Below are 26,804 nucleotides of genomic sequence, written 5' to 3'. Positions count from 1 at the left end.
CTGCAAAGCCATCTACAACAGCCTTGGCAAGGGTTGAAAAGATGCTCCTGGTTTTTTTTTTTAAGATTTTTTTAAAATTTATTTTATTACAAAGTCAGATATACACAGAGGAGGAGAGACAGAGAGGAAAATCTTCCGTCCGATGATTCACTCCCCAAGTGAGCCGCTACGGCCGGTGCGCGCCGATCCGAAGCCGGGAACCTGGAACCTCTTCCGGGTCTCCCACACGGGTGCAGGGTCCCAATGCATTGGGCCATCCTGGACTGCTTTCCCAGGCCACAAGCAGGGAGCTGGATGGGAAGTGGAGCTGCCGGGATTAGAACCGGCGCCCATAAGGGATCCCGGCACGTTCAAGGCGAGGACTTTAGCCGCTAGGCCACGCCGCAGGGCCCAATGCTCCTGTTTTTTGACCACACAATTCTACCTTGAAGAATCTGCCCGCTCACTTGGGATGTTGCGGATAAAAGTAACTTCCTCCAAATGATCCTTAGAAAGGTCCTGCAGATTCCAACACCCAGCCTTGGGAGGTGCAGACCGGGAGCGGTTTGGGCAGTCTGGGGAGAGCAGGGGATTCTTAGTCCACTACCTGTCACTCAGCACTGTGAGAACCGCCTAGGTGTGCCGTGATAAGCAGCTAATGTGATGGCTTTAAAGCACATTGAGGAACACAGGACATGCTCATAAGACAGCGACACAAGGAAAAAAGGGCTGACCAGAGTTTCCTTGTGAGACTGTGGAATTGAAATTAAGAAAAAGAATTAAGAAAATAGTGTGTTAAGTAATAGATAAATAGTACTAGGATGATAGTAATAAGGAATAGTATTAGGGAGTAGTATTAAGAAATAGTTCAATAGTAAATGAATGTCTGGCCATAAGGAAAAGTTAATGGCAAAAATATGTAAGTGTTAATAGATAGCATTAGGTGATCATAGAACTTAAAGGGATAACATTGAATGAGTAACTAATAAAGATGATTAGAATATAAGATAGGTGATGCCAAAGTGATGCTGACTAATCAATTGATAAGCTAACCGCTAAGTTTGTCTTCTGTGATGAGTGCTTCGCTTGCTGCAAGGGGAACCAAGGCAAAGCCATGACAGGCCTCGGACAGGCTAGGCTGAAGTTTCAGTCCCTAGAATTGAGGCACCTGCTTCCCCGAAGCGGGCTGTCACACACCCTGGACAGAGCCGACCAATCAGAGGAGGCTTGGAAAGTCACTAGTCATCAGGTGGTCATGGCGATAGAGGCTGACCACTGGAGTGGGCACGGATAAGTGAGACCCACCACCAGAGTGGTCACAGGCAATAGAAACTGACCGATCACAATCTTACCTGTGTTTATTCACGGAATTAATGGCCCACTCCTAGAATTGTAGCCAAAACCCTATATGAACTATGTGAAATGTAAGATCGGGGTCCTGTCAAGACTCCACTGCGTTGGATGAGACTTGGACCCTAGCGCGCTAGTTCCTTTGTTTTTGCATTATCTCGTGTGGAACTCCTCTGTTCAAGGCGGCGGGATAAATTCCGGAACCATCGTCCTCAGGGGGGAAAAAATTGCCCATACACTTTCCAATTTGTATGGGAAAATTAGGTTAGCAGCGTGGTAAGGGGTGATATAAGAGTTCCTTCTTTGGTCGTAGAGTTTAAGGAACAGGCATCGTGTTTTTAACGGGGTAAATACTAGGTCTCAGGGCGTATGTCCACTCAGAGCTCAAGTGGCTTCTGGACCTCCCCAGCGGTCTCGGCCAGCCGGAGCGCAGCGCCCATCCGCCCGACCCCGCCTCTCACTGCACCCTCCCCGTGTCCTGTGGCAACCCCGGCGCCCGGCTTCCGCCTTCCGCTCGGGCGCGCGGACTCTGCCCTGCCCTCTTCGCTGCCCGCGCTGCCGACATGGCTCCGCTGCGCTTCTCCGCTAACCTGTCCTGGCTGTTCCCCGAGCTGCCCGGCCTCCCCGCGCGCCTCCGCGCCGCCAGCAGCGCTGGCTTCGAAGCGGCGGAGGTGGCCTGGCCGTACATCGAGGCCCCCGAGGCGCTGGCGCAAGCGGCGAAGGATGCGGGGCTTCGGCTGGTGCTAATCAACACGCCCCCGGGTGCGCTGCGGGGCCGGCTGGGCGCGCGGGGAGGTGGCCGCGAGTGCCCGAGCTGGGACTGAGCCCCTTTCTCTCTGCAGGAGATCAAGAGAAGGGGGAGATGGGGCTGGGGGCCGTTCCCGGGAGACAGGCGGCCTTCCGAGAGGGGCTGGAGCAGGCTGTGCTGTACGCCAAGGTCCTGGGCTGCCCGAGGTACCCGTCTCTCCACCTCGGCGACCTGGGTCCCTGCCGGGAGGTCCGGGTCTGGGGTGGAGGCGGCAGGGTGTGTGCGTGCCTCTCGGGGCCTGCAGACCCGGTTCTTCTGTGTGTATCTGTCCTCTTTGCCAAGTCCCTTGCTGGGACCGCACTCTGGTGGCTCCACCGACCAGCGAGATGACAAGAGATGTCTGTCCAGGCACCCATTCTGGAAAGCTGTGGAAGAGGGCAGCCACCTAGGCTTGTCTGGGATGGGAGAAAGCTAATCACAGCTAATGGCCCTTGACCTGCACCTTGAAGGAGCACCCTTGGCCTGCAGGGCTGGAGGGAAAACAGGCACCAAGAGGCAGGTGTGTTCAGCGGTTTGTAAGGCAGGTCGTGTGGGCTCTTGGCATTGGTAGAGCCTGGAGTGTCTGCTACCCAACAATGTAGGCAGAGAAGGAACAGGTGGTGGCGGGGGGGATGTGCGAATGTGCTGAGCCAGTGTGGCCTGCTGCAGAGGTCACATATACTGAGCCTAGCGTACATCCTGGTGACACGGAAGCCATTAATGGGCACGGAGGGGTGGAAAGCAGAGCCAAGGAGATGAAGCTGGCAGGTGGCTGCAGGAGGTCAAAGGTCAGGGTGGCTTTTAAAGAGCCTGCTTAGGAGGCCCCCGGGAATGGAGGTTAAAAACTGAGAAAGCATTAAATGAGGGAGGATTTTTCTGGAGCTCAGGCTGACACAGGAGTCTCTGTGGGCATTGGGATGGATGCAGAAGGCTGGCTTCTGGTCCCCTCTTCCCCACAGGGTGCACCTGATGGCTGGTCGAGTGCCGCAGGGGGCCGACCGGGCAGCAGTCCAGGGAGAGATGGAGACAGTTTTTCTGGAGAACCTGCGTTACGCAGCTGCCGTTCTGGCCCAGGTGAGACAGGTGGACACACACGTGGAGCAGGTGCATGCTGGGGGGAGCAGCTGAGGCTGGCAGGGACAGCTTCGGGGAGCAGCTCTGTTCACAGCCTCCAACACGGGGCCAGGAGAACCTCGTGGGACTGCTGGAGCCCATCAACACCCGTGTCAGTGACCCCCGGTACTTCCTGGACACACCCCAGCAGGGTAGGCCCCCTGGCCTGTGCCCCTTCCCGTCCCTTGCGGGCCCTGTGCTCTGCTCCGTCTCATGCCCCCGGACCCGGCTTCTCCCCCAGCGGCAGCCATCCTACAGAAGGTTGGGAGACCTAATCTGCAACTACAAATGGTGAGTGCACGACAGGGAGCTCTCCTCCCCTGAATCTGGGAAGAGGAGGGGGGCCTGACGCTGGCGTTCCTGTCTTCTAGGACCTGTTCCACTGGCAGATCATGGATGGGAACCTGACAGGAAACATCCGCCAGTTCCTGCCCATCGTCGGTGAGGGGTCCCCTCCCTGGCTCTATCCCAGTCCTCTGTGCAGCTTCCCGTTGCTGCTCCACTCCCCCCTCTGTTCCTCAGGCCCTACATCTGCCTACATTTGTTCCCAGGCCACGTGCAGGTGGCACAGGTGCCAGGTCGAGGGGAGCCCAGCAGTGCTGGAGAGCTGAACTTCCCCTACCTATTCCAACTGCTGGAAGATGAGGGCTACCAAGGTTTTGTGGGCTGCGAGTACCGGCCTCAAGGTGAGGGGGTTGGGAGGGCCTCTGGGCATGCCCAGAGCCCTGGAGGACAGGCTGTGGGCAGGTCTGTTCCTCACCCCCGCCAGACTAGAAATGCCACTGCCCCTCTCCTTCTGCAGGAGACACAGTGGAGGGCCTGAACTGGCTACGTGCCTACTGGAACAAGTGTGGCCGCCCGCAGGCTGGCCAATGAGGCCCTGACACCACCAGATACCAACCAGATGCCTCTTGGGGACGGTGAGCAAGCACCCCAAGTCTGAATTAAAGATGCCTGCTGACCATTTTTCACGTGTCTATTACCAGGGACGGGGAAAGACACACAGTGTCATACACTTGAGTTTCTCCACTGGGGGAGCACGGGTTTCCCCTCCTCCCGCCCATAGGTGCCAGGGCTCTGAACAGCGGGGAGGACTTTGGGGCCCACGCATCCATCAGGGGCAAGAAACCATGGCCTGAGAGCAAAGGGCGTTGGCGGTGGTTGGGGATGCTTCAGTGGCAGAGCAGTGGCTAGGACCAGGGTGTCAGCTCAGCGTTAACATCTGAGTGGGCGACCAAGTCCACGGGGCCCGAGCCACAGCAGCTAAAGGCTGGGTGGCAGGACTCATAGCAGTGGGAAGCTATTGGGCATGCGTGCTTGCTGGACATGGGACGTCGCCATGGGGCAGGAAGGGCCCAGAGGCTGTGGGCACATCAGGCAGTCAGCCTGATCCTGAGGACTCCTGGGCTGTTGGGGCAGGCTGACCCAGATTTCTTCCCAAAGCCTCTAGTGTCAGTGTGCTTCTGGGCTTGCCACAGGGGTCAGTGCTGCCTGGGGGTGGGGAGCAATTGCCCAGATGGAGCTGCTGGCGCTGCCCATCGCAGGCTTGCCATCTCAGAGGAGCCGGGTCCAGAGGGTGAAGCAAGCTGTGTTGATGACAGATTCCAGGTGGTGGTAGGTGGAGACCAGCTGGGCCGGAGGGCTCTCGCTATCTTGGGACTGCACTGGGAAGGGCTCTCTGAAGACCACTGTCAGAGACTGTGGGGAACACAGCAGGGCGTGTGGGGATGAGAGGAGGCCAGGGGTATGGGCCCGGGGCAGGGCGAGGAAAGAGTAGACACCCCAGCCTTGGCAAGCTGTAAGGTGGAACACTTAGGGTATGGCTTCCAAAAGGGCTGAACCCCCTTTCTTCTCACCGTCTTTCCCAGGTGTGAGTCCAGAAACACTAGCACAAAACAGTCAGTGAACTTCTGGTTCAGCACAACCTGTGAGGAAGCGCACAGTGATTAGGGAGTGAGGCCTGCCCCACCAGGAATGGGGGGAAGCGAGGGACCCCACAGCCCTTCCTGTGGGGCACCTGTGCAGACCTGTCTCACCTGTACACCTGGTTGTTCAGAACCATGTTGCCAAAATGGACCTCCACCCACACCCGCCCCGGTCTGCCACTTTGCCTTACCCTGAGGGGTAGCCCTCAGGCTGTGTAAAGCCTGGCCTACTGCAGCCAACCTGGGGAGGAGTGTTTGCCACCCTGGCCACCAACTGCCCTTGCCCCCTGGCAGGTCCTGGTTCTCAGTCCTCCGGCCTCCTGTGGGCCTGGTCCCCTCTGTCCAGCTGCTCCCTAACGTGCAGGCTCCAGTTTCTGCCAGTTCCCACTTGCAGAGCTGCTGCCTGAGTCTCTCGCAGGAGTGTCCCCAGTGCCCACATCCCTTCCAGAAGGCTGAGGGCCTCAGAGACCTCATCCTCAACCTGGCCGTGTGGAACAGAGTGCTGCTTCCAGACCCGCTCCAGCTTCAGTGTTCCTCCTCTCCCCCACTCAACCTCACAGGGACACCCCCATCTGCCTGAGCCAGCTATACTGCTGCAGCCTCACCCTGACTGCCCTCAACATCGCCACTTACCTCTTGGTATACCTGGAAATGCACCTGCCTCACAGGCCTAGGCAGCAGGCCCCTCAATAGGTTCCAAGTCCTGTCTCTTGCACCTGCCCTCCTGGAGGCAGAAGTATCTCCAGCATGTATGAAAGCTGAATGTGTTGTGGGACAGACTGGACCAGTCTGCTGTACATATTGGCAAGCATGGAAACCAGGGCCTGGTGGGGGTTATTGCGGGTCTCTCCAACTAGGCTGCAGCTCCCACTGGTTTGTGTGAGGGCCAAGCATGAAGTGGGAAGAATCAGGCTGGACTGCAACACCCATTTGTTCGTGTGGAAAATAGGACTGGAAACAGAACTGACCCAGCAATTGCAACCACCAGCATATGCATAAGCTGATTGGGACAATGCACTGTGCCGGACCCTGGTACTGGAATGCACACACAAGAATCAGGTCTGGGATCACCTCAGACAAAGTTTGTTTGCGGATCCCTCCAACTGAACTGCTGATCTCAGAACCCCAACCATGAAGAGAGAAGTGCAGGTTACATGGTCTGCCATGGAGTGCATGTGTCAGAGCTGAGCCTCCTCAGAGGCTCAGAGCAGTGGACAGCATATCGAGGTGCACATGGGGGATATGGCAGTCCATCGGAACCTGCAGAGGACACCTGGCACCACAACAGAGGATGGAGGACAGAACAAATCAATCAACCACCCTAGTCATATGTTGGCAGTGAAAATCTGGGCAAACGGAGACTCTAAGGTGGACTATGTCAGCCCGTGGATTCTGGAGGGATTTCGTCGTGCTTGGAATGGCGAGATTGGCAGCAATTCATAACTGTTGAACCAGCAAAACCACTTGAGCAGTGCCCTCGGAGCATGCCCCATGTCTGGGACCCGGAATGGGTGGTAGGCTGGGTGGGGCTTCTCCCTTTATCTCCCCCTCACCCCAAATACAGAAAAAAAATTATGTGCAAGAAATGGTCTTACCCACAGAAAAAAAAAAAAAGAAAGGAGGGGGCGGGAAGACTTCAGCCAGGATGGTTAGACATCCTTGAGGGCCTCCACTCCTTTTGAAGGGAAGTGTGTCTGGGCTTTTTCATGCCGTATCCCTGGTTTTTCGATTTTAAAAATCTCTTTCACCCTCAAAAAAAAAAGAAAAAAAAGAAGTGTCTCCAGGCGTGCAGCCTCAGCGACCAGCCACGGAGGAAGTTCTGTGAGCTCTGGGCTGCCAGGGCAGAGTTCAGCCCCTGGCTCGGAGGCCAAGGCTTACATTGTGGTGGCCTCTGTGGGCAGAGTTCTCAGTTTGTCACCTGCTCCGTCAGTGCTCTGAGCTCCGAGGGCTTGACGAGTGTAAGTCATCCCATCCAGGCCTTCTGCCACAACAGCCCGCTTGCTCAGGCTGGGGCTCCTCAAGGGGACATCAGTCATATCCTAGGAGGAGGCTGTGTGTCCTGCTTTCAGAGGCGGCTCAGGGGGACTTACCAGGTACTGTGTTCCCAAGTCTGGGCTCTGGAAGTGGCGACAGCTCTGTGGGAAGCGGCTGAGGAGGACCTTGATCAGGCTCTGGTACCAGGAGACTGTCATGGACAGGAAGCAGTCCTGGGGGATGGTCCGCAGGCCTGAGTGTGCTGCCTGTGGAATGCTGGCACCCATCCCAGCCCTGCTGAGAGGTCCTGGGTCTTACCAGCTGGGGGTCAATGTCCCCAATGGACTTGGCATGCACTGCTTCCAGGAGCTCCTCCAGCTCTGCCAGGGCAAGGCGGCCTCCCAGGCGGAGCCGATCAGGCCCCGGGGGCTCCAGCAAGAAGAGGCGCTTCCAGAGAGTGTCCCGACGGCAGTGGCCTCCGGCCAGCCGGACGAGCTGTGACAGCCGTGCCCGTGCCATGCCTACCTCTGCAGCCAGTGGTGGGAACAGAGGAGCTGGTCCTGGGGCTGGAGCAAGCCCCGAGGCTTCCCCGGGACTACTGGCTGAGCTCCCAGGGACCTCAGGCTCAGGGGGCAGCCTGGGTGGCTTCCGGAACCGGCGCAAGTCTGCCGTCAGTCTTGGGAAGAGCTCTCGTTGGCTGGTGAGTACCACGAAGAACTGCAGCCTAAGATGGGCAATGGGGCAGGGAAACCGGTCATGGCCACGAGACACACACGCAGGGCAAGAGCTGGGGGCAGGTGGGGCGATGGGCGCTGCTGACCGCAGGACATGCCGCTCGGCTTCTCCTTGCTCCTCGAAGGGTGCGGCACAGTGACAGACGAGCAGAGAGACATCAAAGTCGTCCTGGTGGCGAAGGCCCTCGGAGTCCAGGTAGGAGCCAGAGCTGTACAGTGAGTGGGGATGTCAACCCCACCCGTCCCGCCCCAGAAGACCATGGGTCTCCCCCTCTACTGCAAACACCATCCCAGCATCAGCCCCCCAAGCCTCACCTGTGCCAGGCTGACACCAGAGCATACTCGTTATGCTCTGGGCCCCCCGGCCGGGCCATGCGCAGGGGCTTCATGTGGTAGGAGCTGGCATGGTCAGCCACGTAGTTGTACAGCTGGTGGGCCGCGATCAAAGGTGTGGGCAGCTCCAAAGTCCCTGCAGGCAAGTTACAGGGGACAGCAGACACTGAGTATGGGGTGGGGGTGGGGACGGAGAGTGGCCAAGACCCTGCTTTCCCAGGGACTCTGAGGTGGGATGAAAGTGGCTCAGAACAGAGGCAGGATCCACACGATACAAGGTCCAAACTGTAACAGGAAACTGACAGTGGAGAACTTGAGACGGACGCAGGAGAGAGCATAGTTATGTGGTGCAAATGCTAAGAGGCGAGTAACAAGCAGGGGACTGCTTGCTCAGGTGTGGGGACACCTGTTGACCTAGTCCTTTTCTGACACGCCCTTGGCACCAACCTTGGTAAATGTGATTGCGGCCAAAGTGGGGTCCATCGGGGTGGTGGGCCAGGAAGTGCCGCAGGAAGGTGGTCAGGTGGTAGCCGTGTCGCAGCACCAGATGGGCGCCCAGCACGTGCTGGTGCACCAGGCGCAGGTGGAAGTCATAGCTGAATGAGTGCACGTGCATCAGGTCCCTCACCTTGTCACACTCCTCTGTGAACAGCATGGAGAGCTGGGGAGGTGGCAGCACGGGGCGGCATCAGAATGGGGTAGCACATGAGGCCCTGCACACATCTCCCCTCTTCCAGGGGAGGCTCAGCACCTGCCCCCTTTGCTGTGGGCCCAGCAGGGCTCCCTCTCAGGACAGCTGATGGTGGGGTCCCCTCCTCCTACGACTCGTACCTTTCCCGCTGTGTCATCACCATTTACGTGACAGGAGTGTCATTTTGAAGTGTAGCCTTTGGTGGTGGTACAGACATTTGCCGAGTGTCTGCCAGGTCCCCAACAGCTACTGCTCTAGCAGCAGGGACCCCATGGGGAATAGAAACAAGCCCCTGCCCTCCAGTACAATCTGGTAGTAGGCAATGAGAAATGCCAAACGGAACGAGTCAATCACATACAAGATGCCCAGAAGTGCTGGGGAAGACCAAGTGCTGGTCTGGGCAGGCCAGCAGTAGGTGGGTTATTAGGAAGTCTTTCCTGGCTCTTCCTCCCCACCCCTACAGCCTTATCTTCCCACCATACTTGTTCTTCCCCGGTCCACAGACATTCTCCTCTCCCTTTATATGTGTGTGCCCTTTGCCTGGGAAGCTGCTCTTGTCCATCCCAACCTGGCTAACTCCCATCCTTCTAAAAGTTGCATCTGAGCATCCTGCCAAAGGCAGGCTGGGCATGGGGCTGCTGGAGGGGCAGACTGAACGGCCACTCTGTTGGGCACCCCAGGCTTGGGTGCTAACAGGGAAGGAGATGGCTGTAGGAGCCAAACTGGACAGATGATTGTCTCTGTTTCATCCTCTGGCATGGACAGCATGTGAAGGACTGTAAACAGAAGTGAATCAGGACGAGCCTCAGCTCACAGATTTCACCGCCAGTCTCACCTGCATCCCAAACCCAATACGGCTGCTGACTGGCCGTGTGTCTTGGCAACACATACTAGACTGAAATGCTCCTATTGTAGATGCTTGGCACACTACAGCCATAATGATGCAATCTAGAAACCCTAGTGGGTTTGGAGATTGGGAAGTGGCTGCAGGTGGAGATCAGCGGGAGGGAAATAGCTCGGTATGATGGAGAGGAATCTGCCTTGTCTGTACTGCAGCCAAACAGATCCTGATCTCTCAGAAACAAGGCAAGGAGAAGGCGCAGAATAAGGGTATGCTATGTGGGAGAGGGCTCTGGTCCTTACTCTAGGCCTCAATGACTATGCTGCAACTCCAGACTGGACTGGGGGCATGTATCTTTGGGCTTCAGTGCCCACACTGTTCAGTTACCTGTGGTTATACATGATCACAGTGGCAGCAGGACCAGGCCAGACAAGCCGCGATGCTAGATAATCTTTTGCCTCCGTGTTAGAGATGGATAGTTTGGTACTATGGGGTCAGATGGGCAGTTGGTCTGGTCATGGTGCTAGAATGACCACTGGCTTAGCCAGGCCGTGACACCAGATCAATCACTTGGCCCTCCTGCTCACAACATACCGGGGCAGCACCGAATGTACCCGAGCCTGGGTCATCCTGTGTTCCTGTCCCTGCTACATACCTGAGAGTTGACAGCCTGTCCCATTGGGATTCGGGAACATTCCAGGGCAAACTGTTTGACACAGAAGTAACAGCCCTGGAGGGAAGATGAAGATGAGGTCAGGACAGAAAGACACACAAGGTGGGGCCTGGCCTTGCCCACTCAGTGCTCCCCTTGCTCACCTGGAAAGTCAGCTCCATGAGGATGATGCCCCCAGGCAGTGCCCGCTGCAGGTGGCAGGTGGTGACAGAAGAGCCAGCATTCTGGATTAAAGGAGAGAAGGGGAAGGGGCAAGGGCTGGGGGCTTGGCAGCCTTGAACCCTGTGAGGTAGAATTCTCTCCGGTGTCAGTACCTATCATCAGGGTCACTGGCAAGTACTTCAGGGCCCTGCACTGGAGCCTAGGGCATGGTTGGCTTCATTACAGGACAATGAGTTACCTTGGGGCTCCCCTCAGTCTTGGATTTAGGACAGGAGAAGGAACCCCGGCCCTCCGTTCCAAGGACAGCCATGGCCCGCAGTCGGCTGGTGCTGCAGGAAAAGGGGACAAGAGGATGAGTAGAGGAGCATGCTCAGGTCCCACAGGGAGCCGGGGCAAGGCAGGGCCTTGCGTGCTGGTGTATACTGCAGGGCCAGCCTTGTCAGGAAGGCAAAGGCCAAGTCACATCTTCTCCCCGACCAGGGAGGGCGAGGGAGAGGCATGTCTGAGATTTACTTCGGAAGACCCCAGGAGGTGTTCCAAGTCCTGCCTAGGGATTTAGCTTTAAGAGGCCAAAGTGGCTCTTGTCACCGGGGAGTGGCCTGCTGATTGTCAGTCCTCAGAGATGAACAGCAGGGAAGGTCTGACCAGCAGGGACGGACCAGGAAGGGTGAGGGGGGCCCACTTATCTCACCAAGGAGCTGCAGACCACCGGGACATCTGCAGGAGTCAATGCCTCTGGTAGGGGAGCAAACCCATGTGATCCTCAGGGGGATCAAGTTGAGACCCAAGGCAGTGATGGCATGGAAGGCAGGCCTCCCACTTCTGCTCCAGAAAGCACAGTTGTGTTATGTTAACAAGGAATTCTCACTGGGGGAAGGATATCGCTGAGTACAGAGTGCACGCTGAGGTCTGAGAGAGGCTCCTCTGGCCTGGACTGTTGGTGAGGGCTAGCAGGCTGGGCAGCAGCTCCTCTGGGCCCTGGGGAGGAATGGGGCCCCCGAGGCTGTAGGCCAACTTTCTCTTCCTAATGTCCGGGGCATGAAGGGCTGGTGACAAAAGTGCCAAGGAATTGGTGTTGGCTTTCCAAACCAAGGTGGTGTCTAGCCTAAGGAGGAGTATATTTTATGCACACGAGTTTGAAAAGCTGCCTCCCTGGGAACAGAGAGGAGGGAGGAAATGCCTCGCTACCTGCACACCTGCCCGTGTGTGCAACGTGAATGGAAGGCTTTTCCTGCACACCCACAGGGAAGGGGCTGAGCACGTGGAATCTGGAGGCGCAGAATCAGGAACACCGAGCAGGGGCTATGCTATGAGGATGCGTGATGGGACCCAGCACAGCCAAGGGGGTTGCAGGGCTGCCCTAAGCTCAGGGATGCTGAATGGTAGCAACACGAGGTGCTGCCTGCTTCCCAAGACCCAGGCCTGTCAGTACTGCCCAGTGAGTGAACACACACAGAACAGGTCACGGTCAGGGAGGCAGGGAGGCCTGGTGCAGAGCTGTTGCCTGAGGAAAGGCTTGCTGGGGTCAGGGAAAACCTCAGGCGAGACCAGTGGGATGGTCAGACCATGAAATGAGATCCAAGCCCCAAGGCCAGGAGCGAGTCCAAGAGTCCTGAGTGTGGACACAGACAAACACCCGGCATGGGCTGGGTGCTTGGCAGTGTGACCTGAGTGTCATGAGCAGGACACGCCTGTGGGAGTCAAGGTCCCTACAGCTGCGTAGGGCATAGACATACATAAGGTCCAGCCATCAAAGCCTGGAGAGGGGAAGAGGCGTGAGGGAAGGGGGCTCACCTGCGAGCCGGTGAAGGGGGCCTCAGTGGCACCAGTGCGAAGCCCGTGTTCTGCAGGTACTGCACGTACTGCTGCAGGAAGGCCAGGCTCAGCTCCTTCAGCCAGGGCTCCTCCCGGGCCCCCGGCGGTGGCACATCCAGGCACTCGCAGCTGCCGGAGGCCTCCCGGCTCCCGGAGCCCGACTCCGGGCGATGGCGCCGCTGTGGGAGAGCCGAAAGGGAGCTTGAAGCGCTGCCGACCACCCTGCGAGGGTGTAGGAGCAGAGAAACCTCGCAGGAGAAATTTGGGCTTGAGTCTCACCTGCCCCTCGAGGGGCGCTGTGGTCTCTGGAGGCCCGTGCTGCCAGGCAGCTGGGTCGAAGAGCAGGGCCGTTGCACAGTAATGCACCAGGCGGGACGACTGCTTCAGGGTCTCCAGCTCCCCGGCCTGGGGGAAGGGAGCAGTGAGCCCTGCAGCAGTGGCCAGGGACGAGTTGGAGGGGGCAGGCTGGGGTCACACCTCGGGGTCACTCACACTGATGGGCATGCTGGCGGGCGCTGAGCGCTGCTGCCACGTTACAAACAGGTTCTCCATCTTCATCTGGCGCTCCAGCTCTGTGGGGTGGAGGCATCAGTGGCAGCCCCCAGGGACCGGCATCTCTCCCCCTCTCTGAGACCACAGGTCTCCGGCTCCCCAGGGCCCAGGGCAGGGCCCTCACCTCTGCGCTCTGTCATCTTGATCTCCAGGAACTGCTGCCCGTGGTAGGCGATGGGATCAGGGGGTCTGGGCACAGCACCGAGCGTGGAGCTGGGGCGGGAGGCTGTGATATCCCTCAGGGCTTCATCAAAGGGGAATGTGTCCAGGGGCAGGGGACCCCCACCACGGGAGGAACCGCCCAGTCGGCCCTGACCCCGGCTCAGCGGGGGGCTTGCACTGCGGATAAGGGCCTCCACCTCCATGGCTGGCAGCAGGAATGGGTTCGGCTCCTGTGGGATGGAGCACACGAATGGCTCACTACCTTTGCCTCGACCCTCTCCCCATCCACGTGGCTTCTCTCAAGAATCTCCCTCCCCACCACCTCTGCCCTCTTCAGCTTTCTGAGCTGGCGCCTCCTCTGAAGGATCCTGCAGCAGCGCCATCTAGAGGAAGGCGCTGGGGGGGGCAGGCACCTTCTCATCCCGCACTGGGAAGTCCAGATGGCCGTAATGATGGAAGAGCCCAAGCTTCTGGCTGAGCAGGCAGAAGATGAGATGGGCCCGCGCATTCTGCCACTGCACGAGGCGAACCAGTGCTCGGCCCAGGGCCGCCCCCAGGTCTGGCGCCCAGTTGTAGGTCAGCAGCTGTACCTGGAGGGCAGGGGTCAGGGTCGCAGGGTCAGGGAGACAACAGAACCCCTCCTCCCACCGCATCCCTGGAGCCACACTTACCTTCTTGTCCACGACCTCAAGCAACAAGAGCCTCTGCCGGGGAGCACTCCGCCCTGAGCTCCCGTCACCTCCTGGCTCAAAACGCTGCATGGCTTTGGCAGCTAAAGGGTGGGGAGGGGCACGATGAAGATCTAGGGGCAGAGTAGAGGCCACCCCTCCGATCATTCCAAACTGCGCCCCTCCAGATCGCGCCCTCACCCTGCTGGGTTGGCCGCCTCCACTGTGAGAAGTTCCTTCCCAGAAGCAGCAGGTGCCGTTCAGCCGCCGGGCGGGGGGCCGGGCTCAGCTGCCCGGGGAGGTGAGGAATGAAGAGCTCTGGCTCAGAGCCCCTGTTGGAGGGAGGGGCAGACAGAAAGAAGACGTCATGCAGCCCCCTGCCCTGGTGCGGCCTTCACCTCCGGGGGCCTGGCTTACATCTCTCGTAGCTCAGCCTCCACGGGTCTAGCTTTCAGAACATACAGAAAAGCTCCTTTCGGGTCTGTGAGTTCTGAGAACTTACAACTGCCGCTCAAAGACACGGACGCTGGTGTCTCCAGCCATCGAGGTCACTAGGGATGTGAATTCAGACAGGATAGATGGGAGCAGAAAGCGGGACACCATGTGGGTGGAGCTTCTGGACACTGAGGCACAACCTGTAAGGCAGAGAAGTCACCGCTGGGCTGTAGGATGCAGCCCATGCCAGGGAGTTTGGGGATGGTAGAGAGGCCGGGGTCTTACCAAGCTGAACCATAAACTCCATCCAGCGCTGAGCGACATGAGCAAACACTGGGTGCAGGGTCCCAACCTCACCCTCTTCCAGCTGTGTTGTCCGGCGTCTACAAAGATAGAGCAGGGGTTAGGAACCTCACAGGCATCCATACAAACCAGATGCTTGCCTGCGACTGCACACCCTTCCCTCCAGGGACCCAGCAGCGGTGGCACCACGACCAGTACCACTGCCATCACACACCTCTGCCTCTGGGCTCCAGAATCTGAGCCTGGTGCCCGCTCTGCCCCACCAGGAGTCCGAACATTCTCGGTTTTATGACGCCTCCGACCCCGAGTGTCTTCTGGCCGATCCAGGATAATGTCATCAGTTGTTTTGGGGGAACCCAAATCTCCACCTTCGGTCTTACTCTGGGGACAATGCAGTGAGTGAGGATGGTCTATCGGGAAGAGGAAAGGGGTGCAGGATGGCAGTGTCCTGCAGCAGTAATGAGCTCAGAGGATCTACAGGCCTGGGGTCAGGTGACTTCAGTCCTGAGCCCTGTCTTCCTCTACAAAGCTCTAACTTATCCTGCACATGATGGTGAGGAGCCAGCAAGAAAAACGGAAGGGGAAGGCACTCAGTAAGCCATGGTGCCCTCCTCCTTAGGGAAAACCTGCCAAGTTCCACCAGCTCCTCCACAGGACAGGGCCAGGCATCTCGAGACTGGTGGGAAGGCCAGTTAGCAAGGCCTGGCGGGGCAGGGGAGTGTAGAGGAGCTAGGAGAGGGGCATCTGCTGCTTTCACCCCTTCCTCTCATTACCAGCATATCCCAGAAGCTGCGTCGGCCGGTTTTGCTGGGTGGAGTCACAGGCTCCCCAGGGCCAGGGGCGGGCGGAAAGGTGCTAGTGCGGCCAGCAGCGTTCCTGGTGTCTGATGACCCGCTCCTGACAATTCCTGTGGACACAAGACATCACAGGCTCCCAACACTGACCATCATGGCCCGTCCCGGACAGCCTGGTCCAAAGACTGGTATGAGAGCCACTTGCTACCCACATACTGGTGGTGGTGACGGAACATGCAGCCTGAACGTGCAGCTGTGCTGGTGAACCCGCACTCCCAATGATCCACAGCTGTCTCCTGAGGGGTGGGTAGTGGCCAAGGGACCACATTTCTGCTTGTGTATCAGCCTGATGCATATGAGGTATTGGACAACTGTGTGTGTGCATTTCTGATGGGGCCTCTGTGAGACTCTCCCTGCACCCAACCTGTGCATCCTCCCCTGCCACACTCACCTGTCTGGATCCCTGGGGGTGTGTCCTCGGCACACAGTGAGGCCGGCAGCAGCTGCACCTCCATGACGGTATCCGCCAGGGCCTGGCGGGCGGCTGCGCGGAGCTTCTCCTCCAGCTGCACGATGCTGATGTTCCCCTTTTCCCACACATCCAGGCGAAGCCTTGGGGCCCCATCCTGTGCTGCAGGAAAAGAAGGGGGAGTCATTTGAGAGTACCCCAGAGTGTTCACTATCCTTGCCTCTCACAGCATTAACTGAACACCCCATCTTCTGACCCCGTTGCCCCACCTGCAGAACTGTTCAGCATGACTGGGCAGCGAACAACTTGAGTCAGTTGCTCAAATTCCTCCTCTTGCAATGGGTCTGGGGGCCGTGGAGAAGAGGGGGGCCAAGATGCCGGTGAGATGGGAGCCCCTTCTTCGTCCACAAACGCTAGTGTGATGCAGGCGACCCCTGGTAGAATCCAAAGCAAGGCTCAGAAAGGTCTGCCATTCCTTCTCCCTCCCACGATCCCCCAGCCTACTCCCACCTCAGCAAAGCTGGGAAAGACACTCTCAGCCCTAGGGTGAGCACAGGGTCTCCCACACCTTGCCGTGGTGCGAGCCCACCACCCACTTTGTACCTTTGCCGCCAGTGCCCTGTCCACCAGGCTTGTTATACAGGTAGATGTCCATGTCAGGGAGGCCACCCTGTGTTGGGAGTGGGTGCTAGGGAGAGAACAGTCACACAGAGCACTGAGACCAAGCACATGGAAAAATCCTCAGGGGGCTGGTGGCCACAGTACACATGAGACAGGTCCCTGTGGCAGCACAGGAAGCGCTGGTAGATAAAAGGGGCCTGGATGTCTCCAGATCCATGGGCAAAGGCACACATGGAGGGATCCGCAGAAAACAGGTCCATGGTAAGGGCATGCAGGGGACAGTGTGGTGGGGAGGGGCACGCTCACCTGGAAGTGGTTCCGGCTGTTGCTATCTGTGTACTTGGGAGAGTGGAGGAAGATGAGTAGGTTCTGCCGCAGGTACCAGGCCAGGGCAGGAAGCCAAGGCCTGCAGGAGGCAGGGAGTGCCAGATGCAGCACCTCTGAGGGGAGACTTCCAGGAGGCTGAATGAACTGGGGGAATGGAGGGCGGGTCAGAGCTGTGGCACGTCCCAACTAGGGGGAAGGGTGTCAGGGCTGTGGCAGATCCCAGCTAGGGGGAGTCAGGGCCATGAGACTCCAGCAGAAAGGCTGGCATCATGGTGGAGCCCAGGATCGGGGCCAACCTCCACGTCGGCTGGTGTCAGCTTGCAGTTGCGGACCAGCATGACTGTGATGACGTCCAGTGTGGCCTCATCCAGGCGCCGACGCAGAACCCGCACCAGCTCGTCCGTGATCTCAGGACCTATACAAGGCCACACTGGTAAGCCAGGAGCCACTGGCAGAGGTTTTCACTTGCCAACCCCATACCAGCCCTTAAATCTCAGATTCAAACAATGGCCCTTGGAGGCAGTGTGAGGAGTGCTGGCTTGCAGGGTTGGGGAGCAGCACCAGGTTCCAGTTCTGCAAGGCTCCTTACTCTAAGACTGGACACGTGAGTTTTGCAGCTCAGAGCCTCTGTGCCCTTGTCCATAAAATGGGAATTACAATGCATCGACCTCATGGGCTTTTTAGGGGAGGATTCAAAGTCAGAACACTTAATAGCTTGGCCCTAATGGTATACATTGAGTGGTAAGTATTTGCTGGAAGTCCAGTTAACTTCAGGCTAACACACACTTCAGGCTCTGCATCTCACAGTCTGAATGCTTCACCTTTGCTCCAAATCTGGCCCTGCTCGTAGGCCAGGTTGGCCTGGCTTTTCTTCCCTACGCTGCACTGCACTCAGCCACAAGTCCTACTCTGAACCTTGCTTCCCACCCAGCTCTATCTGGAGAGTCCAGGCCACAGCAGGAACTGAAGCAGATGTCCCAGGGGATAGCAGCAGGGGGTCCTGAAGATCCCGGAGGGTCCTGGTTCCTTTCCTCCTCTTACCAGCTTGCCCGACACCATGCACCAGTAGCTGGATGTGTCTGTCTACTTGGCCCACGGGACGAGCAGCATCTGAGCTGCGTCCAGAAGCCACATCCAAGGGAGAACGGGGACCCTGCAGGAACAACGGTGGTCAGGGCTCAGTCCCAGGGAGCAAAGGGAGAGGGCGGCATGGTGGAGCTGGGCATGGCTGTGATACGTGCCGAGGTTTCCTCTGAGTAGATGGGCTCCTGGCTTCGAGACAGAGCGAGGGAGGGGGGCAGAGTGTCCCCCTCCCATGACCGGTCACTGCAGGACGTCTCCAGCAGCCTGAGAAAGATGGCAAGGTCTCTGGACATGCCTCCTCCCAGGCCATCCTCAACTGGGTTTGACCCGTCTCCCCAGGACCCACCTACCGGAGGTAGTACACAGCCTTTGTGGCTCGCTCCTGGTAAACAAACATGTTCTTCCGGTTCACCACGGAGAAGGCATTGAGCACGGAGCGCAAGGCCTGGATGGCTGGTGGATGACACAGGCTCAGCCAACTTTCTTCTCTGGATGCTTCCACCCCGACCTGCACTCAGGTACTAAACACATACCACGAGAGACCCCCATGCTGGGTCCCATTTTGAGACGTGAATGGACTCTGATCACGGTTCCCCACACAACGTCACAGGAGAAGTGACCAGGGACAAACTGCATGGTGGCTGCCAGGTACCCTCGGGGTGCGCAGCTCTCATCGGCAGCGTAATCTGGGGGAAAGGAGAGCAGGCATCAAGAACAGGACCCGCCGTCCTCTGGCTTCACACACAGGCTACTCCCACGGGAACCGGCCTATTTCCTCACTCTTCCTCCCCCCGCTAGAGAAGCATGACCACTTGGGGCAATACGGCAGGGCTGGGCAGAGGCACACTCCTTGGAGCAGGCTCCTGAAACAAAGGCTTTTGGAACCGTCTCTGGGGACCTTGGGGAAGGTGTAGGGTGTGAGGACATCCTGAGGATGATGCCCAGGAGTATGACCCTGTCATGACGTAGGTCAGTGAGACCACAGTCCTCCAGCTTCCTAGGGAACTGTAGAATAACCACATTAAAACGAAAGGGATGGCTGCTGAGGCACACCGGTGGCAGTGAGCAAACTGCGCCGTGCTGACAGCATGGACAGCCCGAGGAGCCTTTCCCCAAGGCCCAGGGCCACAGTCCACTGCCTCGTTCATGCCTTTTCAGGTTTCCAGGCCTCCAGCAGGTTGAAGTGGCAGTTTAGTTTCTCAGAGAAGCTGCTGGCAGCTGCCAGCACCATATGGGATACCCAGGAGGCTGCAGACCCTGCAACAGCACGCTGGTTGCTAAGGGTTTTTCAGAGGAAAAACACAGAGCACCTGATATGAGGCAAGGCTGTGACTGGGCCCTGACTGGCCTTCCGTTTTGCACCCAGTGGGGGTCACCTTGAAGTGAAAAGTGTTGCACTCCCCAGCTCGCCCTCAATCTGCAGAAGACGCAGTGGAAACCACACCAGTCTGTCGACTGCAGGGGAGCTGCTCTGATGGAGTTCCAGACGTGCCAAGATGCACATTCTCCTGGCAGCTGTTAGAAGCCTTTGTCTACAGACTTGCTAAGACTTGGAAAAATATATATATATGTGTGTGTGTATATATATATATATATATACACATATATATATATATATGGAGTCTGATTTTAGTTTTAAACCATATGGGAGAGCCACAAAGGAGTGACATGATTTGTTTTCCCCCAGACTGGAGGGAGGAGTCGTCAGCAGAGAGAGGAGAGTAGCAGGGCCAACAGGTCTACCTCCTCAAGTGGACCATCAGGTCTCCTTACCAGGACCACAGCTCCCAGGGGGATCCCACCGCCCATCTGGACAGACAGCCAATCTGAAGGACACTTCTTGGAGTGGCCCTTAGCTTGCCACTTCTGGCCCACGTGTCCTCACTGCCGAGCCAGGGAAAGCTGACAATTTAAAGTGGCAAGGCAGAGTATGACCTTGAGCAGACAGGTCACGACCTGTCTTCTCCCCTGTATTTGCCAACCTGTCCCTCTTTACTGGTTCTTTCCCTGTGGAAATGACCACACTCCAGTCTCTACCTAATTTTTAACTTCTTCCCTTGTGCCCTCGCCCCTCCACTTCCTCCAGTTACTGGCATTTCCGCTTCCTTTCCTGACAAGCGACTGGAAGGAGCGGGAATCCTCTGCTCCAGCTGCCCATCATATGGGTACTCTGGTTCCATCTGGCTTCTAGTCCTCTCTCCACTGAACCTCCTTTTGCCAAAGCTGTGGCCTAGCTGGCGGCTGCCAGATCCAGCAGTCCCATCTGTGCTACTCTCCTCGCTCTCTGTGACCTGGTGCTGGTGGTCAAGTCATGTGGACTCTGCCCCACGTTGCTCATGGAAGCACTGGCTGAAAGCCAGGGTGGTGGCGCTGGTGGTGGAAGCACCTTACAAGGGAGCTGCAGGTGGGGCTCTTACCGTCGCTGGGCAGTGGAGCTCGCTGGCGCGAGTGGAAGGGCGTCTCGCTGCGCCACAGATCCTCCTCGCTCTCCGCCACCAGAAGAGAGTTGCACACGTGGCTGTCATGAAGGTCCTGAAGCAGCAGTCGCTGTGAGAAAGGAGCGAGGGGTTAGGGACTGCAAAGGGTTGCCTCATGAGGAGGTGGTAGCCAGAGAGGATGCCCAGTGTGATCAGAAAGACCACCAAGAGGTCACACATGGGTGGGGTCCTGGGGTCCTGCAGCATAAGGGACTGAGAGGGAACCCAGAGAGGAACACTGGTCCCTCCTCTGGGCCAGAATCCATTTGCTACCCTTCAGGCTGCCTTCCGGTCCCTTCTTCGGTTTACTACCCTTCAGGTCCCTTCCTCCAAGAAGCCTTCCCTGACGCTTCGGAGGGTCAGAGCTTGATCAGTGCCTTCAGAGCTATCTCTACTCTTCCTCTACAGCTGTCTTCCCAGTGCAATCCAAACAGTTGGTGGGATTTAGTTGTTCAGTGTCCAGTTGCCCCAGCCCACATAAGCCCCCCAGGTGAGGGGATCCCATGGCAGGCTGGCGATCACATCCCTCCTACTGGCACAGGCAGTATGAGCAGCTTCTCTGGGTCCTGGGGAGGCTGTGGGAGTAACCCACTGGGACTGGGGTTAGGGGTGGGGAACTCCTTAGCTGGTCAGGAGCCGGCAGGCAGCAGCAGCCCAGTAAGTAGGGGAGCAGAGAAAGAGGGAAAACAAAACAAAACAAAACAAAACAAAACAAAACAAAACAAAACACAGCCATTGCTGGGTCTGATGAAATGATGGCCCCTGACAGTTCAGTTCCCAGAAACTTCCTCCTCATCTGCTCTGGGTCTCAGGGCTCACTCAGTCTTGGCCTTGAAGCCCCTTACCTGGTTGACCTCCCTGCAGATCTCCCCAACACGCCTCACCAGGAGCTGCTGCAGATGGCAACACTCAGCGCCCGAGCCCCCGTCCTCCCGATTCAGGCTCCTGGGGAGGAAAGGTGGACCTGAGACACAGCAGTGCAGTGAGGAGGGGCTGGAAGTGTCATGGATAGGAGAGGAGGTCACAAAGCCAGGGTGGAGACGCAAGTGTGCCTGGACAAAAGGACATCAGGCTGATGGGAGGTGGGGAGGAGGGACTCTTGAAGGTGCATTTCTGGAAGCTGGCTCCCTACACAGAGGCTTCGGCCATACAGCGGGCTCCTCTTAATTCTCAAATCTTCCTTGTCACAGAACGGTGGCTGTCCTGTCCTTCGACTATGCCCTGGAGATGAGAGCAGTGTTTAATCTGATGCCTACGAGTGCATCCTGGCTCTGCTCCTCCTGCGACACCTGTGCTGTGCCGAGGGTAAGGAGGACACCTTGCAGAACCGTCCCCCGGACTCCAGGAGCCCACCCATGTGCAACAGGTAAACTTGTCACACACTAGCTATTACTCCTTATTTTATATGGCCATTCTAAAGCCTCTCTGAATCATTCACATTCTTAATGCTCAACTAGAAAACAAAATGTCCACCAGTGTTTCCACTCTGGTAAGAAAGCTCAGAGTCCCACAGTCTGTCCTAAGGGGAGGCGGGGAAGCGGAAGGTAGATGGTGGGAGGGGGATGTGGGAGAGAGGAAGTGGATGGTGCGAGGTGGAAGGGGGAAGGTGGAAGGTGATCAGGATGCTTGTCACAGCCCCAGGCAGGTGTTCCTGGGCATCACTGGGGAAAGGTGTGGGGGCAGCAGGGAAGAGGGGCTCACAGCAGTGCTGGGCTACAGGCCTTGGCTTCTATACCCACCGTGCATGTGCATACACGTCCACCCGGTCCTGCAGGACCCGCACGAGGAGCCAGAAGTCGGGCAGGCAGGGCCCAGGGAGGCCTAAGAGTGAAGGCTGTGGAGGGGCCGGTCCCATGGCAGTCCGCAGTGGAAAGGGGGCCTTCTCACTGAGGGCCTCATGGGGGCCCTCGCTGTCAGAGCCGCTGCTGCCACCATCATAACCTGCACCAAACATGCTCCAGTTCACCCCCAGCCTTGGCCAGCCCTGACTCATCTGACCGTCCAAGGGTGCTGGGTTTGACAGTCCAGTGCCCCCTGCCCAGACCTGTCCTCAACCCGCTGCCACCAGCCCTTTCCCAAGCTTACCCAGGTGGTCTGAATCCACACTGCCCTGGCTGGACATGAGGCTAAGGCCTCGGCTGGGCTCAGGGTGACTTCCTGCATAGAAAATGGAAGTGCTTGGAACATCCTTCAATCCTACCTAGAGCCTCCCTTTAAAATATGGACGCAGAACCAGAAACGTAAAAGGCTGACTGGACCTTCTCTTACCTCCCTGAGGTGGGCTCCTGATGGGGGTGCCCTCAGGATCCTCTGGGGAGCCAGGAGTGTGGGGGCTGGCTGGCAGGGCCTGAGAAGCAGGAAGTCAGGACCACGGCCCAGCCTCCCACACCCACCTGGCTCCGCTCCCAGGTGAGACTCACCTCTCCTTCGATACCTTCGGCTCTGTCCTCATGGCTGTGCCAGGCCCAAGCCGCTGAAGGGGGATCCCCAGGGGACCCACCTGGCTGCTGACCAGTTGCCACAAAGAAGAAGCCACTGTCAGGGTCTTCTAGGAGAACATGGCTTGGGAGCTGGAGGCGACGGAACTCCTAGGGAACAGAGGCCAAGGACGCGGGTGAAGTAGGAGCAAATCTCCCAGATGTGACGCCTTACCCTTCCTCTCTGGACACCTGCAACCACCCACCAGTGTCGCTGTTGCTGAACGATGAGAAGGCTCAGTGACTGGCCATGGCCAGACCCAGGGACCAGCTGGCAAGCTGGGTATTCTTCCATCCAGCTGGGCTGCCAGGCATGAGGCAAGGATGTCAGGAGGGATAAGTAATACGGGCAACGTCTAAGAGAGGGGCCTTCTGGGTTTGCACTTGGCACCCAGGGTGGCATGGGTCCCAGGGTGTCCAGAGGGCAGCTCACCTCCTTGAACTGTGTGAGAGAACGCTCGGGCCCAAAGACAAAACTCAGCGGCAGAGTTTGGCGAAGGCAGGTGGAGCGCCCAGGAGAGCTGTGGATGTGGGCAGCTGCGCGGTGCAGAGCAGGGCTCTGGGGGATACCCCCTCTTCGGAGTGCCCCCACTATCTCATCTTCCAACAGCCAGCGGATCTGCGACCAGAGGGCATCCCAGGAGGTGGCTAAGGGCTCCTCCCTCGCTCACTGCCTAGAACCCACTGGAGGGCACTGCCTGAATGACAGCAGGCATGCTCCAATCCCAGGATCCCATCCAGCTGCTGGGAAGGCCAGGGACTGGCACTCAAGCTGGGTGAGGGAAGGCTCTCACCTCACTCATGGTGGTCTCAATAGCCAGCCTGTGGGGTGTGGCCAAACTGGACAGTCCCGGGTGCCTGGGTGGAGGAAAGGATGAGACGCTGCTCCCAGAAAGTGAAAATGACAGATGTCAGGGGCTCTGAGAGGGAAAGAGGACATACCTCTCTTCCTCTGGAGGTGGCAGGGGGGGCCCCAGGCCATCATCTGACCTTAGTGAGGATGGCTGCCCAGGGGACCGTGGGAATGAAGCACTGCTCTCAGATGTTGACCTGAATGGGGTGGGGTCACAGCCGGAGGTCAGGAGCTATCATCTTCCCAGGGTTTTATTCCCTGCTTGGACTCGATAAAGTCTCCTTAGTTCCCAAGTGTCCCAGACTGCTTTTGTGGTCCCCCTAACCCACCAAGGCCCCAGATCCTTCCCCGCTCCCCATTCCCAAACATGCTGCCACACCGGTGATGCTGAGGGTCTGAGGCTGGGGGCAGCTCCACTTCTAAGGGCAAGGTCAGCACAAAGACATCCAGAGTGACACTGAGGTCCCTCAAGAGAACTCGGCCTCCAATCGGGGGTCCCTCCAGACAGGAAAGCACCTGGCCTGAGACAAGAAGAAAGTGGTGGCTGGTTGGAGCCCTAGGCCAAGCAGATTTCAATTCTGAGTGATGTACGGTTACTACTCAATCAGGTTCTCTCTACTCCTGGACAGGCAAACAGGCCTTCCCTGGGCTTCCCCCACACTCACCCAGGCAGGTGGGCAGGCTGCACACAGGTACTGAGCTGTGCTGCCCACGCAGCCGCACGGAGCAGGTGAGGTGCAGGAAGAGGGGGGGCAGGTCATGCACGAGACTGTCAGGGCCAGTGGGCGAGTCGCCCCCCAGGATACTGAAGGAGTCTTCATCAGGGTTCACTGTGTCGGCGTCTGACAGTGAGGCGGAATCCAGCCCAGCAGGCCCCAGGTCTGGCTCCCGACTCTCGCGATATTCCACCTCCAACTCTGGGTCGCTCTCAGTGACCACACAGCAGGCAGACGTGTCTCCTGGTGGTGCAGGTCATGTGGTCAACGAGAGAGACTTGAGGAAGCCTCTTCTACCACGGCCCGCTTGCCCACATACCCGCTTCTTCGCCAGCAAGCTCGGCCTCTGAAAACTCCAGGTCACTGACTTTTCGGTCAATGGCATCCCGGGCACCCTCATCCTGGATCAATGAAGAGAGACAGATGGACTCAAAGAAGGGCAAAGCCACCTCCTGGCCTTGGGGAACCAGGGCCTAAGAGAACCTAGGCGAGAGCCAGTGTTGTGGTGTAATGGGGAGAGAGGGCCTAGGCAGGTCAGGTGGGGCTTCTAGGGCATGAAGATGGGGGCGCTGGGGAGGGAAGGAAAAATGCCACTCACTTCTCGCCTGCTGCACGAAGGACAATAGAAGAAGTAGTGGGGATTGGAGGGCACAGTGCGGAAATGGAGGCGGCTGATCTCCAGGAATTTCTCCTGTCGGGGGTTTAAGAGGAGGTGACCCATTGCCAGCCGGGCATCAGTAGCGTAGCCTCCTCGGCCCCAGAAGGGACATGGGCACACCCAGCCCTGCAGTCAGGCCTCCATCCCTCCTCCACCCTCTCCCAAGAGCCCACCTGGATGAGGCCATGCAGGGCATCGTGTGCCTGTCCTCCAAGATGGCAGATGTCCGTCAGGGAGATCTCTGGGCCAGGGTCTGTGTTGCCAGGGACACGGGCACCCTGAAACTCAGGCTCACTTAGGTCCTCAGTCTCTATGCTGTGGGATCAGGTCGGGGTGGGTGGGGGGAAGGGTGCGAAAGTGTTAAGAGCTGGGGGAGCTTGGGCCCGGCGGAGTGGCCTAGCGGCTAAAGTCCTCGCCTTGAAAGCCCCGGGATCCCATATGGGCGCTGGTTCTAATCCCGGCAGCTCCACTTCCCATCCAGCTCCCTGCTTGTGGCCTGGGAAAGCAGTCGAGGATGGCCCAATGCATTGGGACCCTGCACCCGTGTGGGAGACCCGGAAGAGGTTCCAGGTTCCCGGCTTCAGATCGGCGCGCACCGGCCCGTTGCGGCTCACTTGGGGAGTGAATCATCGGACGGAAGATCTTCCTCTCTGTCTCTCCTCCTCTGTGTATATCTGGCTGTAATAAAATGAATAAATCCTTAAAAAAAAAAAAAAAAGAGCTGGGGGAGCTTGGGTCCTAAATGGGGAGCAGCACACATCCATTTCTTCTACAGGAAGGGTACCAAGCACCCAAGGCATCCACTCAGGCCCAATTTCCCACCCCACTTCTTGACAACCTGACTGCTCTGTGAGTCACAGAAAGGACGATTTTCAGTGCTGACTCGGGTCACTGGGAAAGTGACACTGTCCACCACAAGTGAAGAAGACAGGTGGAGAAGCAACATTTGGCAACGTTGAGGTGGGGGGGGGGCCGTAAATGCGGAGGGATCCAGGTTGGGGTTCTGACTTGAGAGTCCCCAGCTTCCTCCCTGCTGCTCCTTATCATGCCATGTTCTAGGCGGAGCGGTCTGCCTGCTGGCTTTTCTCCATCACTCCTTTCAGCAGCAGCCTGAGGTGCCCTGCAGCCCTGGCAGTGACAGGAACTCACAGTGTGGGCCTCTGTGACCCTCAGATCAGCTTCAGACAAGCTTCCAGCTGACCCAGCTCCTCGCTCCACACCAGGCAGGGACCCGGCAAGCTGACACTGCTGCTCCCCTGTGCACAGCTACTCCCTGGGACTACAAAGCCCTCCTTTACAGGGACCTGGTCTGTGTGACCTTGTTCACCATGCCAGGACAATCCTCACCTGGACTCAGAGGCCAGCATAGCTCGTTCCCGAGGCTCGGGGCCCTCCTCGATGCTGCTGCTGAAGGGCCCCGGGCTGAGAGGAGCAGGGCTTGGTGGGGCGTGAGGCAGACCCCAAGTGTGGCCACACAGAGCAAGCAGGAAAGGTGTGATGTCTACTTCTTGGAGGAGCTCCTCACAGGCGTCTACTGCTGTCAGCAAATCCTGTGAGGTCACGCTCTGTGCTTGCTGCAGGCTCCGGAACAGTCCTGGCGGAAACAGCAGGGGCTGCGGGGGTCAGGCTGCGGAACAGCGTCTCTAGTCCCCAGGCCCTTGGCCCGGGCCCGCTCACAAGCTCTCCTGCTTACCACGGACGTAGCATCGCTGCGCGTGTTCCTGCAGCAAGGCGCAGTGTGTGGCTGCCTCCTTGTTCCTGGGCTCCATCCAGGCAGAGGACAGGGACGGGTGGTCCAGGAACTGAGTCCTGGGAATGGCACAGACACTCAG

At 58.0% G+C, this 26,804-nt stretch overlaps 2 protein-coding genes across 3 annotated transcripts in view; one reads left to right on the top strand and one right to left on the bottom strand.

The window, feature by feature from the left end:
• The first annotated feature begins 1,874 nt into the window (after positions 1 to 1,874).
• On the top strand, positions 1,875 to 4,195 carry HYI (hydroxypyruvate isomerase (putative)). Of its 2 annotated transcripts, none has more exons than XM_004591492.3 (8): positions 1,875 to 2,091; positions 2,172 to 2,283; positions 3,076 to 3,190; positions 3,303 to 3,381; positions 3,471 to 3,520; positions 3,601 to 3,670; positions 3,781 to 3,915; positions 4,032 to 4,195. In XM_004591492.3, exons 1-8 carry the CDS (start codon positions 1,893 to 1,895, stop codon positions 4,103 to 4,105), a joined length of 834 nt encoding a protein of 277 aa, XP_004591549.2. In that variant the 5' UTR covers positions 1,875 to 1,892; the 3' UTR covers positions 4,106 to 4,195. The 2 variants fall into 2 exon arrangements, with proteins under 2 accessions (XP_004591549.2, XP_058535983.1); XM_058680000.1 differs by having other exon boundaries at positions 3,273 to 3,381.
• The window catches only part of SZT2 (SZT2 subunit of KICSTOR complex), a 51,242-nt gene continuing 28,625 nt past the window's right edge, over positions 4,188 to 26,804 (bottom strand). Inside the window, exons 27-72 of the mRNA XM_058680022.1 lie at positions 26,666 to 26,781; positions 26,320 to 26,566; positions 25,146 to 25,287; positions 24,913 to 25,005; positions 24,634 to 24,715; positions 24,264 to 24,557; positions 23,978 to 24,119; positions 23,688 to 23,795; positions 23,540 to 23,603; positions 23,179 to 23,364; positions 22,689 to 22,856; positions 22,537 to 22,615; positions 22,354 to 22,425; positions 22,008 to 22,209; positions 21,114 to 21,213; positions 20,209 to 20,338; positions 18,325 to 18,477; positions 18,142 to 18,244; positions 17,950 to 18,055; positions 17,750 to 17,861; positions 17,005 to 17,123; positions 16,688 to 16,852; positions 16,364 to 16,448; positions 16,030 to 16,194; positions 15,743 to 15,922; positions 15,271 to 15,404; positions 14,712 to 14,878; positions 14,480 to 14,577; positions 14,262 to 14,394; positions 13,961 to 14,091; positions 13,763 to 13,863; positions 13,505 to 13,681; positions 13,054 to 13,321; positions 12,870 to 12,949; positions 12,657 to 12,782; positions 12,357 to 12,556; positions 10,801 to 10,891; positions 10,544 to 10,624; positions 10,383 to 10,457; positions 8,643 to 8,856; positions 8,178 to 8,331; positions 7,949 to 8,071; positions 7,447 to 7,852; positions 7,245 to 7,361; positions 5,086 to 5,154; positions 4,188 to 4,927 (exon numbers count right to left, since the gene is read on the bottom strand). Of these exons, the coding sequence (XP_058536005.1) occupies positions 4,784 to 4,927; positions 5,086 to 5,154; positions 7,245 to 7,361; positions 7,447 to 7,852; positions 7,949 to 8,071; positions 8,178 to 8,331; positions 8,643 to 8,856; positions 10,383 to 10,457; positions 10,544 to 10,624; positions 10,801 to 10,891; positions 12,357 to 12,556; positions 12,657 to 12,782; positions 12,870 to 12,949; positions 13,054 to 13,321; positions 13,505 to 13,681; positions 13,763 to 13,863; positions 13,961 to 14,091; positions 14,262 to 14,394; positions 14,480 to 14,577; positions 14,712 to 14,878; positions 15,271 to 15,404; positions 15,743 to 15,922; positions 16,030 to 16,194; positions 16,364 to 16,448; positions 16,688 to 16,852; positions 17,005 to 17,123; positions 17,750 to 17,861; positions 17,950 to 18,055; positions 18,142 to 18,244; positions 18,325 to 18,477; positions 20,209 to 20,338; positions 21,114 to 21,213; positions 22,008 to 22,209; positions 22,354 to 22,425; positions 22,537 to 22,615; positions 22,689 to 22,856; positions 23,179 to 23,364; positions 23,540 to 23,603; positions 23,688 to 23,795; positions 23,978 to 24,119; positions 24,264 to 24,557; positions 24,634 to 24,715; positions 24,913 to 25,005; positions 25,146 to 25,287; positions 26,320 to 26,566; positions 26,666 to 26,781 (6,502 nt within the window). The 3' untranslated portion in view covers positions 4,188 to 4,783. The remainder of the gene's footprint in view (positions 4,928 to 5,085; positions 5,155 to 7,244; positions 7,362 to 7,446; positions 7,853 to 7,948; positions 8,072 to 8,177; positions 8,332 to 8,642; positions 8,857 to 10,382; positions 10,458 to 10,543; positions 10,625 to 10,800; positions 10,892 to 12,356; positions 12,557 to 12,656; positions 12,783 to 12,869; positions 12,950 to 13,053; positions 13,322 to 13,504; positions 13,682 to 13,762; positions 13,864 to 13,960; positions 14,092 to 14,261; positions 14,395 to 14,479; positions 14,578 to 14,711; positions 14,879 to 15,270; positions 15,405 to 15,742; positions 15,923 to 16,029; positions 16,195 to 16,363; positions 16,449 to 16,687; positions 16,853 to 17,004; positions 17,124 to 17,749; positions 17,862 to 17,949; positions 18,056 to 18,141; positions 18,245 to 18,324; positions 18,478 to 20,208; positions 20,339 to 21,113; positions 21,214 to 22,007; positions 22,210 to 22,353; positions 22,426 to 22,536; positions 22,616 to 22,688; positions 22,857 to 23,178; positions 23,365 to 23,539; positions 23,604 to 23,687; positions 23,796 to 23,977; positions 24,120 to 24,263; positions 24,558 to 24,633; positions 24,716 to 24,912; positions 25,006 to 25,145; positions 25,288 to 26,319; positions 26,567 to 26,665; positions 26,782 to 26,804) is intronic.

The sequence above is a fragment of the Ochotona princeps genome, chromosome 2, assembly GCF_030435755.1.
Source record: "Ochotona princeps isolate mOchPri1 chromosome 2, mOchPri1.hap1, whole genome shotgun sequence".
Lineage (NCBI taxonomy): Eukaryota > Metazoa > Chordata > Mammalia > Lagomorpha > Ochotonidae > Ochotona > Ochotona princeps.
The sequence above is the reverse complement of the archived record's forward strand: the minus strand, read 5'-3'. Positions and strand labels throughout refer to the sequence as shown.

What these genes read in the sequence shown, in the direction of transcription:
- HYI (XM_058680000.1), top strand. Translation starts at nt 1,893, where the DNA reads ATGGCTCCGCTGCGCTTCTCCGCTAACCTGTCCTGGCTGTTCCCCGAG. An exon ending in GCTAATCAACACGCCCCCGG is followed by an intron (nt 2,092 to 2,171) that starts GTGCGCTGCGGG and finishes TTCTCTCTGCAG; the next exon opens with GAGATCAAGAGAAGGGGGAG. An exon ending in CCTGGACACACCCCAGCAGG is followed by an intron (nt 3,382 to 3,470) that starts GTAGGCCCCCTG and finishes CTTCTCCCCCAG; the next exon opens with CGGCAGCCATCCTACAGAAG.